This window comes from Medicago sativa, chromosome 5 (genome assembly GCF_051527215.1).
Source record: "Medicago sativa cultivar Bolivia chromosome 5, Bolivia_mono, whole genome shotgun sequence".
Lineage (NCBI taxonomy): Eukaryota > Viridiplantae > Streptophyta > Magnoliopsida > Fabales > Fabaceae > Medicago > Medicago sativa.
This window is the reverse complement of record NC_140753.1, coordinates 34,282,469-34,301,027: the sequence shown is the minus strand read 5'-3', so window position 1 is coordinate 34,301,027 and position 18,559 is coordinate 34,282,469. Positions and strand designations below refer to the sequence as shown.

Here is an 18,559-nt window from a genome sequence, read left to right as displayed (position 1 = left end):
TTTATCAACCATTAGATCAAAATAAATTGTTCAGATCAAAAGTTTCAATTAAAATAACACACGTGTCTTTCCATACTCTCTATCTTAAACCTGTTTACCTTCTCTCCTTCTTCAACCCACCTTCTTCCCCCAACCCACCATCACATGAATCCTTGGGCCCTATATTATTCTGCCGTGACACCTTCAATTCTATTAAAAACACCATCACATCTTTTTTTAATGTATGAAATCTGATTTTTTTTTGTATTGTTGTTTTAGTTGCCTGAGATTTTAAATCTATGCAGTGACAAATAAAAGTGTTTTCCTTTTGCTTATCCATCATCTCAACAACCATTTCCATCGCTACTAGAATCCAAAACAGAAGTTACGGGGGATTTGCGGTCATTTTGGTTTAGGGTTACGATTAAGAATTATTAAAGTTTGGGATTTTTTTTTTGAAAGGAGAGATTCAAAATTCTGATGATTGGAACATGGTGGTTTACTGATTGATGAATTAAAACCAATTAGAACATGGTGTGGTGTATTGGTGAATTAAAATCGGTCAGCCATACAATGTCGCAGAACGGTGGATTGGAGAAGATGAGAAAGTGAAAGGTTCTATATTGATTGACTGTGGAAAGACACATGTGTTAATTAAAATTGAGTTTTTAATCTAGACCATTTATTATAATCTAATGGTTGATAAATCATTGTCACGTTCTCACGTAACAAACTCATTCTCATATATATATATATATATATATATATATATATATATATATATATATATATATATATAGGGGTTTGTTAGAACACACCCACTAGTTTTTATGTGGGAGTGTTTTAGCAAAGCTACACCTTAGGGTGTAATTAACCACTTTTTAGTTATTTACTTGCTAAAACACTCCCACATAAAAACTAGTGGGTGTGTTCTAGCAAATGCCTATAGGATTTGCTAGAACACACTCACTTGTTTTTGTTAGAAGGTGTGTTATAGCAACATACACCTTAGGGTGTATTTAACCACTTTTTAGTTATTTACTTGCTAAAACACTCCCACATAAAAACTAGTGGGTGTGTTCTAGCAAACCCCATATATATATATATGCTTAATGGGGATCCATTTACATAATCATAATCTAACCAGTGGTCACATTCAAAGGATATAATAATAGGTCTATCATGCACTTAGTTTAATCTAATGGATCCTTCCCCATCTCTATTTGATACAGCTAGAGTTTTAACACAAACGCCTTGACTCGCCTATCCTTTTCCTCTACTTTCCTTGGTCGTTCACCTGCCCTGCCCGGTCTGGTGAACCTTACCCGCTGGCTTGGACGAGTACAGTTCACTGATTTGAATCACTTAAACTAAGGATGTTCGTATTGATTCAGAAGGGAAGAAACATGAGTCTTTCAAATTTCAGTTCCAGGTGCGCCTAGAAGCACCTCGCTTAAATAATCAATATGCGGGAAGGTCCTGGAAGTATGATTTTATTAACAAAACTACTATTCAAAGAGAATCTTATTCCATCTAGGGGAGATATTCGTTTATTCAGTATCGGACCATCCATATCAGTAATATCAATTCTAATAAGTTATTCAGTAATTCCTTTTGGCTATAACTTTGTTTTATCTGATTTCAATATCGGTGTTTTATATATATATGGTTTTGCTAATACACACCTATTCATTTTTATGAATGTGTGCATTAGCAAGGTGCACCTTTTTGAGTTGGACAAAAAAACCAATATTTTCTTTCTTAAAGCAATTAAAGTAACATGTATATTGGTAATTTAAAATTTCATATTATTTTTAAAATCAAAATCCTTTTCGTTAATCTCCTTCCTCATTTCCTTTCTCTCTCAAGCTTTTCCTCCACCTCCTCTTTGAATCATGTGTCATGCACTTTCCCTTTGCATAGTCAATTCCATGAAGAAATCACAACTTCTATTTAGTTCTATATTCGTTTTCATATTGAACTCAGGAGATCCTTTCATTTAAATCGGTATTGTTCTCCTATATCTCACCTTAATACTAAAATTGGGTTGGTAATTTGGTGTAATTTACTAGGTGTCCTTTTGTTCTTCAATTTTTACCATCACCTTCTTTAAAAAATTAACTATAACTAATTTAACCAATATGAGTAATCTGCAAATAATAGAGAATGAAGATGAGGCATGCTCCCAAAGAAACAAAAATGGCAACACGATTTTTGCCCCTTTTCAAAGTAATAATGAATGTGGAGATAAAGAAGGAGGAAGAGCGAAAATCCACAAACAAGAGAACGAAAAATGGAAAGAATTCCGATTTAAAAAAGATATGAAATTTTAAATTACCAACATACCCATTACTTTAATTGCTTTTAGAAAGTAAATGTTGGTTTCTTTATCCAACTCAGAAAGGTGCAACTTGCTAATGCACACCTTCATAAAAATTAATGGTTGTGTATTAGCAAACCACCCCCCCCCCCCCCCCCCCCCCCCCCCCCCCCATAAAGCAATGGAATAATTAATCAACGTCAATTAAAGTAATTTAAGGTCTCAAACCATGGTTTACTATTCAAGACTAAAATAAAGATGGAAGCGACTTCCAGCATCATCGTCTCACTACCTTGCAGCTAAAGCTCCTCAACATGAGTATCTATAAACATATATTTGGTACACATAAAAAATATTAAATATTAATAGGACTTTTTAGTCATCAACATTCGAACACATCATTCACATAGCTGATCAGTTTCAAACATGAACAATTCATGTATATTTTCAAAACACCACCATCTTTCAAACATTAACAATTCATATATATTTTCACAACATCACCATCTATCAAAACATCGTCAATTCACATATTTCACAACATCACCATTTCAAACGTCAACAATTACACATCACTCACAGTACGCACCATGTTCAAACATCATCATTTATATGACAAATGTTATTTATTCATTTCATCAGTATGCATATGTGGTACCAATTCTACTCATCAGTTTTTGTATGTCAGAGTTGTGTTACTGAACATACACTCATCAATCTCATCAATTTCCTAATAATAATATGATGCATATGGAAAACTCATCAACACAAATACGCAAGTAAAAAATTACCAATAAATCAACATCATAATTAGATTGATCTCATCATCATAAATAAAGATTATCTCATCAAACAACATCATCATAAAACAATGTTTAACTAATCAAAACATCATCATAAATAAAGATTATCTCATCAAACACCATCATCATAAACAAGGTTCAACTCATCAAAACATCATCATAAATGAATATTATCTCATCAAAATTCAACATCAAACCAATATTTAACTTACCTGTAACGACACATTATCACAGTTTATTCATCTCCTTTAACTCATCATTTTAATACATTACTTGATCTCTTTAATGATAACTTTTTAATATATTAACTCGTCTCACGTTTAACAAAACTTTACTCGCAATCATGACTTTAATAAAACCTAAAACTTCATCTCACATTTATCATCTTCTATAACCTCAACCATCCCCATAATCATACCATCATTTTAACTTAAGATCTTTATCTCACCATATTATTATTCTTCCCATTTTCAATTATCTTAAACGACCACTCCCTATTTTTCGTTTATTTTAATCTTATACCCTTTTATGTGACAATTACCTTAGACACATTACTACTTTAAGAATATCACCCTCATCCTCATCCATCATCTTAAAAACACTATCACATACTTTCAATTATAATTGTCTTAAACTTCTCTAGCTAATTTGCATCTTAAGCTCACCATTTCTCTAAGGAAATCACTTCTATAACACTTAAACACACTTCCCTCAATTAGGAAAAAAATATATAATATGACGAAATATCAGTTAATAATAAACATGACATATATTTGTCATGATAAATATATAAAAAAATACATAGGGTAAATATTTATCATTGATACATAAAAATTATAGATTAAGTATTTGTCATTAATAAATATAAATAAAAAAACCGTAAAAATATTAGTCATTGATATGTAAAAATTAAAAGTTAAATATTTGTTATCGATAAATCTAAAATAACAATTGACAAATATTTGTGATTGATAAATAAAAAACATGGACAAATAATTTTTTTTTCGTTGATAAATATAAGAAAAAAGGAAAAAAAATAGTTTTTACTATTATATAAAAATCACATGACACATATTTATGACTAATAAACATAAAAAATAAGTGACATATATTTATCATTGTTGCATAAAAAACACGGGACACACGATTCACATTGATAAATGAATAAAACACGAGACAAATGCTTTTCATTGATAAATTGAAGAAAAAAAATGAAAAGCAGTATATATTTTTTTTGGTAAATAAACAATTAATATATTTCCATGTACAAAAAGATAATAGTTTGTCACCCGTACATGACACAGTTAACACCACTAGCTTATTTATAATTGTAATCAGTCAGCCTTCACAAATGAGTCCACAGTAGGCATGACATGAAAACCCATATCGCGGTTGTTCGTCTAAACCTATCCTAATTTGATGAGTTTTTCCCGCTTTAACTAGGTTTGTGTATGAGTTTGAATTTTCTCCAGTTTCAAAACATAGCTACAGGACACGTAACAATGACATATGTACCCACTCTGAACTGAGTTCAGGTATGCTCCATTTAGGCAATGCTCCATTTAATCCATTTAGGGTCTAGATGTATGACATGTGGCAAAAAAATATTTAAGGGTTGAGATTTAACGTTAAAAAACAAAGTTTATTTAATAAAAAAAAATAACAAATCATGTGAACATGTTTTCTCTCTTCAGAAACCTCCCCTCTTCCTCTCACAAGCTTTCCACCGTCCTTATTTGCACACACCAAGTCCTATTCACATATTTAACAGGTAAACAAGTTATGTATTCATGGTACTGCTACATCTATTTGATATAATGATGTCTTTTGAACAAAATTTCCAAATCAATTATAAAGCCACGATTGTTCAAATTACAAAGAGTTGTATAAAATTTTAATGGATATTGATATTGATAACACACGATGGTGGAGGTTGGAACGACGGCGTTCATAGCATAACTGAATTTACCAGTAGAACAGTAACAACAACGCTGAATCAATTTTTGACGGCGGCGGCGAGACAACGATGGGACGATAAGGGTAACGATGCGAGCATAGATAAGAGGAAGAAGAAGATATGGGTGTTGTGATTGACGGTGGTGGACGTAGGTTGATGGCGGCGACACTAATGGAAGAAAGAGGCTAAAGTGATGGTGCGTACAGAAGAAGAGAGGAACGTAGGTTGATGGGACACAGATGGGAGAAAGAGGCTAAAATGGTGGTCCGTACAGAAGAAGAGAGAACAAAAGGATAATTTTTTTTAATTTATTAAATAAAACTTGTTTTTTAATTTTCAATCCCAACCGTTGATTGATGTTTTGCCACATGTTATAGATCATAAATGGACTAAATGGAGCATACTTGAACTCCTTTGAACTCATACCCAAACCCCGTCATGAATGTAAAAAATTACTCCCTCCGGTCACTATTATAAGCAAAAGTTCACTTTCTAGATTCATATATTGAATGAATCTAGAAAGTGAACTTTTGCTTATAATTGTGACCGAAGGAAGTACTTATTACTCTTTAATATTTGTTTGTCATGTTATAAAAACGGGTAAAAATCCTCTCCATTTATAACTTTCTCTATAAAAACTATCATTGAAATTTAAAACATCTACCAAATCTTTCGATCAAGTAAATGTTTTTTTTTGAGAGATCGATCATATTCCTGACCCTTACAATGGAAAAGAAACTTTTTTTATTAAGATCAAGTAAATGTTAAAAAACATATTCCTGACCCTTACAATGGAATAAAAAATATTCACTCTCGGCAGTGACTTTGGACCGGTCATAGTCACTCTCTCCGACTCTTAAACCCTAATCTGAATATTCCCTCCCTCTCTCTCTCTCTCTCTCTCTCTCTCTCAATGGCGAAGAAAAAACACTCTTCCGGTTCAAATAAATCTTCATCTCAAAAGCCACTAGAACAGAAAACCACACAACAAGATTCAACTCGAACAGCACCCCCTTTTAAAACCCTTACACCCCCTTCCCCAAAATCCTCATCTTCTTCCGATTCTCACCCTAAAAAAATGGAACCAACTCCCCTTTCTAACTCAATGAAGCAAACATTGGCTTCTTCTGCCACCGCCGGCGCTGCGAACTCATCGAACCGGCGACGTAAGAGGCTCTTTACTAAGAATTTACTTAGTACCGATTCCATGAAACATTTCAGCTTATTTTATAATTCGTTTAGTGTGAAACCTAGAGGAAGGAAACTTAGAAAGAGGATTTTGAAGTTGAAACACAGATTTGAGAAGAAAGTGAAAAATGGAAAATCACCCACAAAGGAAAATGTTGTTAAGAAACCGATGCCAGAAGAGTCAATGTATTCACAGGAAGAATTTGTGAAGGGGGAATGTAGTTATCAAATGGGTTATGCTTGTATAGATATGAATATGTTGAATAGGGAAATGGAATCGATTGAGGGATCGGAGAAGGAAGAATTGGAAAGAAGGTGGAAAGAGTTGAAACTTCAAGAGTTGAAACTGTTTGTTGAGGAATGTGAGTTAGTTGAAGAGACAGGTCGCTTGATTTTGGAGGCATGGCGAGGTTCGTCTTAGACACGAAGCATACTGGTTGGAAAGTTTTTTGTATGGTAAATCTAATATAAGCTGATACTTTATGGTTAGATTTATAGTTATTTTGTGGCTATTGTAGTATAGTCATTCTTGATATAACAATTGTTGTTCGTGATGTTTTGAGTAGACTATGTTAATCTACACAAATGCAATGCATAGATTGTGGATGGTGTTTTGATGATTGTAATGGTGTTATAGAAAGTGTAGAAAATCTTGTTACAAGACCACAAATCATTGGCTCAAATATGCATTTTGGTTTTGGTTGAACTTATATTATTAGTGATTTTTCAAATAATTTGATGCTCATTGTGTTACGGATATTGGGAATTTGTGAACATGTTTTGTTTTATATGGTTAGTTACTTAGTTTGTTAGTTGGTCTACTAAGCATGATATGGATTTATGAATGTGGATATTTTTGTAGTTAGTGAAAGGTTACCTTTTAGGGATAATGTCACTTGTTTAAATAAATGTCTACACACAGTGACAAAACATTTCACTTGTCTACACACAGAGTTGTTTTTGAACAATACACACAGAGTTGTTATTTGTTGAATTTGAACAGCACTAGGAGTTCTAATTCCACTTCTATACAGTTCCTCTAAGATCATAAGTTGTTCAGTTGTAGGGCTCTATTTTGATGAACCAGGTGGAGACATTATTGATTTCTCTCTTTAGAAATTAGGTTTTTGTGACAAGAAGAGAGAGGTAAAAGGGATGTATAAATATAGGGACAAAGAGAAAGAAATAGTAATGTAAAGGATGAGACAAAAAGGAAAGAGAATACAAGGGTTAGGGTAGTGTGGTGAATTAGATGGGTAAAAAAAGTACTGTCTCTTATGTTGATATTCCTTTTAGAGGAGGATTCAAGTATGGGTTAACAGTTCATGCACAGAGAGAAAGAGAGAGATGAATCAAGATAACTGATTGTGGTTGTATGAGTTATCATGACCTTATTGTTAACTTTTCTTGTTTATATGGTTGTATGAGTTGGTCTACTTTTTTGTTTATATGGTTAGTTTGCTTGCTTTCACAATAAAACCAATTGAGTAAACATTTCACTTGTCTACACACAGTGATTCCGCATTGCGAAAAGATCCTCCTCCAACATAAAGTTTTTACGCAATATTGGAATAAAAATTGCAATGTAGTTGAAAAACATGCTGATTTATTAAAGGTTTCTTTTAAGACTGTTGGTGCTTGTTTAAATCTGTTTCTGGGACTGCGTTACTTAATTATTTGGTTGCTTAATCTTTAGTTATTTACATTATTTATTGTGTTGCTTAATATGCAAGGAACCAAGTAGTGGTAGATTGTTATATCAGTGTTGTGTAATCTGGTTTGCCACAAATGAATGTGCCTTATTCATCTTCCTTCTTAAGTGAATTTTAGAATGAATCCTTTACGGTTCATCTGTGACAGGTTCTGTTTTAGGGTATATATATCTTCCTTCTTAATAACAGGTCCTGTTTTAGGGCATTTATATCCTTTTAAATCTGGATTGATAGGTTGAGTTTATAAATGTATGCTAAGTTTACTGGACTGGTGGTCGGTCTTATGGCAAGTTAGAAATATTCATAGCAAACTATATTACGGGTTTAAAAGGTAGTAATGAATGAATGATTGTTGAGAAACAATCTGCAAACAGTCTCGACGGACGTACTTTGTTTGTTAAATGAAACTATTTTTAAAGCAGAATGTCACAATGATTTACCAAATGAGGCCTTTTGTATGACACGGTCTTATCTTTAGTGCTACTTTTATTTTTGTTATGTATTATTGGGTATACCAAAGAGTTTTTTTGGGCTGTAATTATTCTGCGTTAATTGTATTCTTTTTGGTTTTGGAGGTAGTATCCTTAATCTGTTCTACAAATTGTTTATTCTGTTTGAGGTTGCTTTTGATTTGTAGTGTGATAGCTAGGCTTCTTGTTTAATGTTCTGTGCAATCGTGCAGGTTCTGTGTTGGTTTTTGGTGCTTGGTAATTTTTGGAAGGTTTTGGCTTTCGGGGATATTGGCATTAGGTGTTGGGGGTTCTTAATTGTTTTCAAATATATTTGTTTGCATGTACAGTAACTTGTAACTGTGGTACATCCTGCACCATTTTATTTTTGGTGTTTAATTATTCTGTGTTATAAAATCATGGGTTGTTCAGTTTGGTCCAGTGTTATAAAACTTGACTTGACTTAGCACAGCCGGCCTGCAAACCAGAGATGTGGCTGGTCTGAGCAGCTTCGTCAATCGGATATGCGCTAAAACTGGAAAATATTGTGAAATATTTTTTTGTCAAACTGGTGAATTGGCTGTGTAGGGGCAGAACTATATCCATCAAAACATAAGCGCACTTGCACTTTGTTTTCGGCTTAAGTAAATTTAATAGCTTATATACGGAGAATGAAAAAATTAATGGCAAGCACAGGCAACCTTCAAAGAAGGTGTAGAAATTTGTTTGAAATTTTGGGAGTGTTGAGATGAATAATTACAATAGGAAGAGACTTGGCAGATGGTTGGGCAGCTGCACAAGATATGGAGTGAATGGGTGAGGAAAAATTTCAAATATTATTAATAAGATCAAAGTAAGATTTGAACCAAGGATTTAGTGCGTGAAAAAACTAGTAATTTGCAGAACAACATATTCGTTTGTGTATAAGTATTAGTTATCACCTTTGTTGCACCGACACTTGTGATTACGTTGAATTATCTAATTTTTCTTAAAAATTTATTGGTGTCGATGTGTCCGTGTCGTGGCCGGTACCGTATTTGTGTACTTGCTTCAAACTTCTTCTGACCAGTCCAGAACACTTATGTAGCACAACTCTAACAATTATGGGCATCTTTAGGAGTTTGAGGAGTTCGGGGACTTTGACACTTGTGGTGGTAGTTGTCTAAAGATTCAAATGATGTGATAAAAACAACGACTCAAACTTCAAATTCAAGTCTTTTCTACCATGACTTGGTCCAATTTATGTGAAATTTTATTGGAAACTTTGAAAAGTAACAACCATCCAGTTACATCACACTAGACTTTAAGCTAGTAATTTTGTTTTTATTTGAATGACTTTGAAATGTTCAAGTCATCTTGGGTGTAGAAAGAAATATACGTGGCAAACTATTGTGAATGGAAAATACTCAAATATCACATCACATAAAAGCATCCCACAATAAATGTTTTCTAATTCATTTTTAAATATAATATACTTCTTAACCCTGGTTGGCATGGTAGCGAATGTTTGAGATTTTAAAATGTGCTCCTTTCAAATTTTGGGTTTGAATTCTCATATAATGCTAACGATTCATGTGTTAGATCAGTTTATACATGCTTTTACTCTAACTTCAACTGGGTTTCTATTAGTAAATGATGAGATTGGCCCCCTAAATTAGTCATCTTTGAGTCGGATATTGAGTTTTCAAAAAATTATACAATATTACCTTCCTTTCTTTGATAATTGTCGAAAAATAAATATCTATTTGCTAATAGCTAATAAGATTAAGTTTTTGTCTTAATTATTTGATTCCCAGGAACGTTATCTTAATCTTGGCTAGAGCGTAAGTAAAGTTAGACCATTCGCTTGAGCCTAACTACCTGTTTTAATAATAAGATTAATTTTAAAATATTAAATATTATTATTTATAATATATCTTTCTTTTTTTTTTGTTTGGTGGTGTCCGGGGTTCGAACCCCGAACCTTGCATATATTATGCATTGTCCTTACCAGCTTATCTAAGCTCACGGGACATATTATTATCTTTCTAAAAATGTAACTATCCCCTCCGTCAAAAAAAAAAAAATGTAACTATCCCTTTAATTGGTATGTAGTACTACAGATACATCAAAAAGTCCTCGTGAGCTTAGTTCAGTTGGTAGGACAATGCATAAAAAATAGAGAAATGATATTTGAACAACCAATTTTTGACAACTTTTGTGACAACTTTCTCTCTCAAACTCACATTCTCTTTTTACTTTCTTTCTCTGTTGTTTTGGTTTTTGTGTCACTACCTAAATTTCTTTGTAAATTTTAGTTGTCCAAGAAGTTGTCCCAAGAAAGAGTTGTTCAAATAACATTTCTCTAAAAAATATGCAAGGTTGGAGTTCGAACCCCAGCCAACAAAAAAAAAAAAGAGATACATCAAAAAACAATAGAATTGGTACTATAAATATTGCCGTGGAGTTCTGATATGTGGAAATACAATCGTTATTACATTTAAGATATTCATATCAGTAAAACAATAGAATGGGAAATTATATTCTCAAACTATGTTATGCTTTGTTTTTCATTTTCTTGCATTCTGCACGTTCAATCCATGGATATTTCAACTCAACAAGTAGTACTAAAGAAGTAAAATGCAAAGAGAGGGAGAGAGAAGCACTCTTAAGGTTCAAACAAGGCCTCCAAGATGATTATGGCATGCTTTCCACATGGAGGAATGATGAGAACAATAGAGATTGTTGCAAGTGGAAAGGAATTGGATGCAGCAATGAAACAGGTCATGTCCACATGCTTGATCTTCATGGTTCTGGTGCACATATTTTGATAGGTGCAATCAATCTTAGTTTATTGATTGAGTTGCAAAATATCAAATATTTGGACCTAAGCATTAATTATTTTCTTGGTAGTTACATACCAGAACTTATTGATTCTTTCACCAAATTACGATATCTCAATATTTCAAGTTCTGAATTTAGTGGAAGGATACCTAACCAACTTGGGAAGCTTAAGAATTTACAATATCTTGATCTCAAATACAATGACAATCTTGAAGGACAAATCCCTCATGAACTTGGAAATCTCTCACAGCTCAAGTATCTTAACATTGAAGGCAACAATCTTGTTGGAGAAATCCCTTGTGAACTTGGAAATCTAGCAAAACTACAGTATCTTAACCTTGGAGGAAATTCTCTTGAAGGAGCAATCCCTTATCAGCTTGGAAATCTTGCACTGCTGCAGTTTCTTGATCTTGGAGACAATTTCCTTGATGGAAAAATCCCTTTTAAGATTGGGGAGCTTTTGATGTTGCAATCACTAAGGTTAGGTAGAAATTCTAATCTCAAAATTAATAAGGAAAAATATGCTGATGCAAAGTGGCTATCTAGTCTCTCTTATTTGAAAAATCTTGACTTGAGTTCATTTAATATTGGCCATTCTAATCCCTGGTTGAAAATGGTGAGTAAGATTCTTCCAAATTTAAGAGAACTGAGGGTAAGTGAGTGCGATCTTTTAGATATAAATATTTCTCCTTTGTTTGACTCATTTTGCAACACTTCCTCTTCTCTTACCATCCTTGATATCTCTTCTAATATGCTAACATCATCAACCTTTAAGTGGCTATTCAACTTCACCTCTAACTTAAAGGAGCTTTATCTTTCAAATAATAAGTTTGTTTTGACATCTTTGAGTTTGATGAACTTTCATTCTCTCTTGATCCTTGACCTCTCTCATAATAAGTTGACACCAATTGAATCTCAAGATAATTTCATTTTCAACTTCACCTCCAAATATCAAAAGCTTTATCTTCGAAACTGCAGTCTTTCAGATAGAAACATTCCCTTACCGTCTGCATCCAATTCAAAGTTGTTATCTGCTCTCGTCTCCCTCGATATCTCATTTAATATGTTGAAATCATCAGTTATATTCCATTGGCTTTTTAATTTCACAACCAATCTTCATAGGCTTCACCTGTCAAATAACTTGTTGCAAGGTCACATTCCAGATAACTTTGGTAACATAATGAACTCTCTTGCATATCTCAACCTTTCTAACAACGAACTGAAAGGCGAGATTCCAACATCCTTCGGGAACATAAGCACACTGCAAACCTTATTACTTTCCAATAACCAATTAAGTGGGAAAATACCTAAAAGTATAGGCTTGCTATCTATGTTGGAGTATCTCATCTTAAATAAGAACTCGTTGGAGGGTGAAGTCAATGAATCACATTTTGCTAGCTTGTCCAATTTGATAAGGTTAGAACTGTCATACAATTCTTTATCTCTAAAATTCAACAATGGCTGGGTTCCGCCGTTCCAATTAATTAGATTAGAATTAGCATCTTGTAGGTTGGGTCCAAGTTTTCCAAGATGGCTTAAGACACAAAGTTACTTGTTGAGTCTGAATATCTCTAATGCAAGAATTGTTGACACTGTTCCATCATGGTTCTGGCATATGTCACAAAATATGTATGCATTGAATCTCTCCTACAACAACTTGAGAGGAACCATTCCAGATTTACCACTTTCATTTACTTATTTTCCAATATTGATTTTGACTTCAAACCAATTTGAAAATTCAATTCCACCATTCATGTTGAAAGCAGCAGCTTTGCATCTTTCTCATAACAAATTCTCAAATTTGGATTCACTTTTATGTCACAAAAATGATACAACTAATTCCTTGGGAATTTTAGATGTATCAAACAATCAGCTGAAAGGCGAGATACCTGACTGTTGGAATAGTCTGAAGTCATTACACTATCTTGATCTGAGCAATAATAAATTGTCAGGAAAGATTCCACTATCCATAGGCACCCTTGTGAATTTGAAGGCTTTGGTTCTACACAATAATACTTTAACTGGAGACCTACCTTCTTCCATGAAGAATTTGACCGATTTAACAATGTTGGATGTTGGTGAAAATAAATTGTCTGGTTCAATTCCTTCATGGATTGGAGAAAACCTACCCCAATTGGCGGTCTTAAGTTTATGCTTGAATCGCTTCATTGGAAGTTTACCATCACAGATTTGTTATCTTACTCAGATAAAACTTTTGGATCTCTCAGAAAATCACTTATCAGACCAAATTCCAAAATGTTTGCACAACTTCAGTATTATGGCTGCAATAAGTATGAGCATGACTATGAGTGATAATGTAAGTCACATCTATCATAACAATATTACTGGCAGTAGATATGACTACTACATTTCACTCATGTGGAAAGGCGTAGAAGATGTGTTCAAGAATCCTGAGTTGCTTCTGAAGAGCATTGATCTGTCAGGAAATAATTTAACAGGAGAAGTACCAAAAGAAATCGGGTCTCTATTCGGATTGGTGTCTTTGAATTTATCAAGGAACAATTTGAGTGGAGAAATAATGTATGACATTGGGAATTTGAAATCACTAGAGTTTCTTGATTTGTCTAGGAATCATTTCTGTGGTGAAATTCCTAACAGTTTGGCTCATATTGATCGTTTAAGTGTGATGGATTTGTCACACAATAATCTCATTCGTGAAATACCAATTGGAACACAGTTACAAAGCTTTGGTGCATCTAGTTATGAAGGAAATCTCGATCTTTGTGGAAAACCACTGGAAAAAACCTGCTCAAAAGATGATGTTCCAGTGTCATTGGTGTTTGATAATGAGTTTGAGGATGAGGAGTCAAGTTTTTATGAAACATTTTACATGAGTTTGGGACTTGGATTTGCTGTAGGATTTTGGGGATTCATTGGACCGTTATTACTTTGTCGGTCTTGGAGATATTCCTATATCAGATTCTTAAACAGATTCAATTGGTGACACACTAGCTAGGAAGGTAAAGTGTATCATAGTTTTCATGAAAAGGTTAATTTGATGCATGCACTACTTTTTTCTGTAAATATTAATATGTTTTCATGTCACATGTTGATATATGGTAAAATGTATCAGTGTTTTTTTTTTTTTTTATCAAGCTAAAAAAATGATATAAATGTTAGGAGCTGCCTGAACCACATACACAATCAATCCATGGAAATTCTACAGCAAGATAAACATCTCAAGACTAAACATGTTTGGGATTGCTTTTAATTACACCCTTTTTGGATCGAGTTTGGATGTGCTCACTACTTGTGATGCCACCAGAACCTTTTCCATTAGGACTCTTATGTTTTCTAGACTTCCTGCCAGGTTTTGTAAACTTGCCTATCTCCAAAGGAGTGTCTAAATACTTATCAGCATCAGGAGGAAATTTTAAGGTAGCCAACAGCTTCTCAGAGTCAGTATCTTTTTCCATAGTGCTATTAGTTGCAGAGTCTGTGTCTACCTCATCTCCCCAAAACTTACTCAAAATTTGCACACTTTTCATGCTAGCAGCAGAAACATTCTTAGATCCACCAGAAACTTGCACCTTTCCTTTATCAGGGTCCCACACCTCATCAATAGTAGTGATAGCATCATTGTCTGGTTCATACCCCAGAAACTTGCTCAAAGCTTTAGCATTTTTCAAACATGCAGCAGACATGTTTTTAGGGCCAGCAGTAAATTGCACTTTCCTCTTGTCTGGTCCTAAAATCTCATCAGTAATTGTTATAGGAGTAATGACAGGCATGTTACCAGGATCCTCTAGGTTTGTGCTATGATGCAAGTTCTCCTTCTCTAGGGAATTGTCATCGACACTTAGATTGATAGCATATTGCTTATCAATGATAATGGGAGTAGCTTCCTTGTCACTTGGCATAGCCTCCCCTGTGACATGCTCAATATCAGTTTCTAGCAACTCAAGAGAGTTTGAAGTGCTAGATTTAAGGGGTCTCCATTGTTCTGAGCCTTAACAGTTTCATGATTCTCAACATTGAGGATTTCAAATACATTGTCATTCTTATCCTGTGACATTTCTCCCTCCTCAAAAGCATGAACAGAATCATTATGAGCCTCATGAATGTCAAGATGACCAGAGGTGTTAGCAGGCTTTTTACCAACTGCTTCAAATTTGGATTGTGCAACCTTATGAACAAAAACCTCAGCATCATTCTTGCTGGTTATATCAAATTTTGACTGAACTTTGCTGGTAAAATGTATCAGTTGATTACTAAATACGTAGTCAAAACAGTAGTCACTTATATCCAACCTCATAACTGTGAATGAATCATTCCCCAGGCCAGTGTTTAAGCCGTTCCATTCCACGATCAATGATTTATGAAGACAAAGCCATGAACAAACTTGCGAAAAGAAAAAAAAAACATAGTAACATTTTAAATGGTTTACAGTTTTCCAATGTTTTTTATGTCCCGACAAAGTTGTTCATGGCCACATGAACGACGATAGTGCAAAACTAACCGCAAAATGAATCCATGTATTGTAATAACAGCAATGCTAAATAGTGCGACATATACATGCACGAATTGAACACGAATTCTTAAAACAAGTGCTTTTATGTTTTTTTGAAGACTGCACATCCCACATCTAAAATCAAAGTATCTTTTGTAAGACTGCACTCTGGGTTGCTGCTTGTTATACGCCACCACACCATTTCTACAATCACCTTTTTTCTAGAGGAAGTAGCTACAATCTTGATAATATTAACTCTTTAACACTTAATCTTAAAGAGTCTTAAAGCACTATTGGATCAAACAAATTTAAAAAAAGACAAGAAGAGAGTATGGCATAAATGGCAAGAGACTTTACACAAACTTTATGTCATTCGCGGGATACACACGAGAATTCTCTCGTGCTTTTCAGCATTTTCCTTGTAATAATTGCATATCTAACGGTGATGGGGAATTCATGATAAGTTTAGGACAAATTTTTCGCTACAAATAACACACTATTAGATTCACTCATCCATTGACACACTGGATACATTATTGGGACAATAAATCCATTAAGAACAGCTAACCAGGTGTTATGAGACAAGTGTGATAACCTTTGAAGCAGGGCCGTTCCTAGAGTTTACTGGCCTTAGACAAATACGAAAAAAGAGCCCCTTACATAATACATAATAATTTTTTGGGAAATGCTAACCGGTGCCCCCGGGGCACTGATTAAGGATATGAAAAAGGAAATTATATAGTAGTTAATGCATTGAAATTGTGTAATTAATTTATAATAAAGTCAAAAACAGTTTCCTTTTATGGTAATAATTCCCTTTTATGGTATGCTTAACCAGTGCCCCGGGGGCACCGGTTAGCAGGACCCTAATTTTTTTTAGCTCATTGTTGTGTTTTTATTAGGTATTTCGTTTTTTTTTTTTTTGCTTTTCACTACGAGATAAATGTTTTTTTAGGTAACATCTAAAAATAAATTAAATCCTTCATAGACACCAAAACAAAATAAAATATCGTAGAAGTAGAGAATAATAGCACCTACAAAGTGCACTGAAATTTTATCACCTAATAATAATAACACAAAAAAAAATGACATTACTAAATGCGTCTCATGATCCTAAATTCGTCTCACATCGGTTTCGTGTAGGGGTGTAACGGTTCGGTTTGGATTGGTTTTCGGTCAAAAAAATGCCCGAACCGATGAAATCGTCATCGGTTCGGATTGGTTCGGTTTTCACTGTTTTTCAAAAAAGAAACCGAACCAAACTAATCGGTTTGGATTGGTTCGGTTGATCGGTTTGTTTAATAATACAATTAAAAAAAATTCATATTCTCACAAAAATATTTCATAGAACTTTGTATAATTGTATTCCATATTTTGTTTTTTCATGTTCTCTATTTTTCAAACAACTTTTCATAACTAACCTTACTCAATATTTCATACATATGATCCAAAATTCATTCATCCATCATTCTTCAAAAACAACTTCCTCAAACTTAAATATTTCAATCATCCATGATACATACATGCATCATTCATCAACAAACACAAAAATTCCAAAAAGCGCATCCTAAAATTAAAACATTGTCAAAATAACAAATCAATAGCATAAACATGATAAAACTAACCAAGAGATAAACGATCGGAGTGGTGGCCGGTGGTGATGAACAATTGGTTTGGTGTGGTTGATGGCTATGGTTTATTTTTTAGTATAAATGAAAGAGTCTAACTGATGAGATGAGATGAGATGAAGATAATGATGAGAGAAAGTAAATGGATTAAAAAGTATTTTATGTTGGACTTTAATTTTGGGATTTAACCATAAGTTTGTGTGAGGTAAGATAATATTAGTAAAATAAAGAGTGGGGTTATCATCAGATTAGTTCATCGGTTTCACGGATCTCGAAATGAAAAACCATGAACCAAACCAAACTAGATCGGTTTTGATTGGTTCGGATCGGTTTCAAACCGAACCAAACAAGGTCGGATATTTTTTCGGTTTGGTTCGGTTTGGACTTTCGGTTTTGTTGGTTTAGTCCGAACCGCTTACACCCCTAGTTTCGTGATCCAAAAAAAAAAATTGCGCTTGAGAACAATAGGGTCACATGATCCTAAATGCGTCTCACATCGATTTCATGATCATGAACGCGTCTCACATGATTTTGTATCATCAAATTCAATTTTGCAATCTTTTTAATCAATTCAAGAAAGTTGACATTACTATAATGATATAATTTAATTTTTTGGAACCATTGAAAGACAAGATTAATATTAATTTCTTTAATAGATCCATTTTCAACTAAAATATAATTTGTTTTGTTATAAAATTGTCCCAATTTCTTGGATAATAAATATCACAAATATTTTTAATATTAGTGAGGCACATTATTAGGAACAAAGGTCCCAAAAAAATATCACCAATTTCTTTGATGATAAATTTTTTGGCACATTATTTAGAACATTATTAATATTTAGAACATTATCACCACATTATTGTCCCAATTTCTTGGATAATAAATATCACAAATATTTTTAATATTAGTGAGGCACATTATTAGGAACAAAGGTCCCAAAAAAATATCACCAATTTCTTTGATGATAAATTTTTTGACACATTATTTAGAACAACCAAATTTTTTTATAGGGAGGGTGTATATAGAAATCTTTGTGATATATGGGTTATATATAGAAAATCATAACAAAAGGGCCAAAATCATTAACAAGTTTCAGCACAGCCTTTCATCATGTCAATGTTTGTGGCCTTTCAGGGAACTTTGCTATATACACCACTCAAAAACCAAATCTTTCTATATGCACCCTCCAACATAATTTTTTAGGTTCCCTACCGGCATGGGCCCTA

The 18,559-nt window shown here is 33.5% G+C and overlaps 1 protein-coding gene and 1 long non-coding RNA gene across 2 annotated transcripts; both read left to right on the top strand.

Annotated features, from left to right (window-relative positions):
- The first annotated feature begins 5,864 nt into the window (after window positions 1-5,864).
- LOC146921961 (uncharacterized) lies at window positions 5,865-8,839 on the top strand. The gene is made up of 2 exons (XR_015012283.1): window positions 5,865-6,703; window positions 8,642-8,839. It is a non-coding gene; the product is annotated as an uncharacterized LOC146921961 (long non-coding RNA).
- A 2,032-nt stretch (window positions 8,840-10,871) lies between these two features.
- Window positions 10,872-14,276, top strand: LOC146921960 (receptor-like protein EIX1). Its single transcript, XM_085715154.1, has one exon. It carries the CDS (start codon window positions 10,918-10,920, stop codon window positions 14,194-14,196), a length of 3,279 nt encoding a protein of 1,092 aa, XP_085571280.1. The 5' UTR covers window positions 10,872-10,917; the 3' UTR covers window positions 14,197-14,276.
- The last annotated feature ends 4,283 nt before the right edge of the window (window positions 14,277-18,559 follow it).

Bases quoted from the DNA above. Each gene is read 5' to 3' on its own strand.
- LOC146921960 (XM_085715154.1), top strand. From the start codon at position 10,918: ATGGGAAATTATATTCTCAAACTATGTTATGCTTTGTTTTTCATTTTC.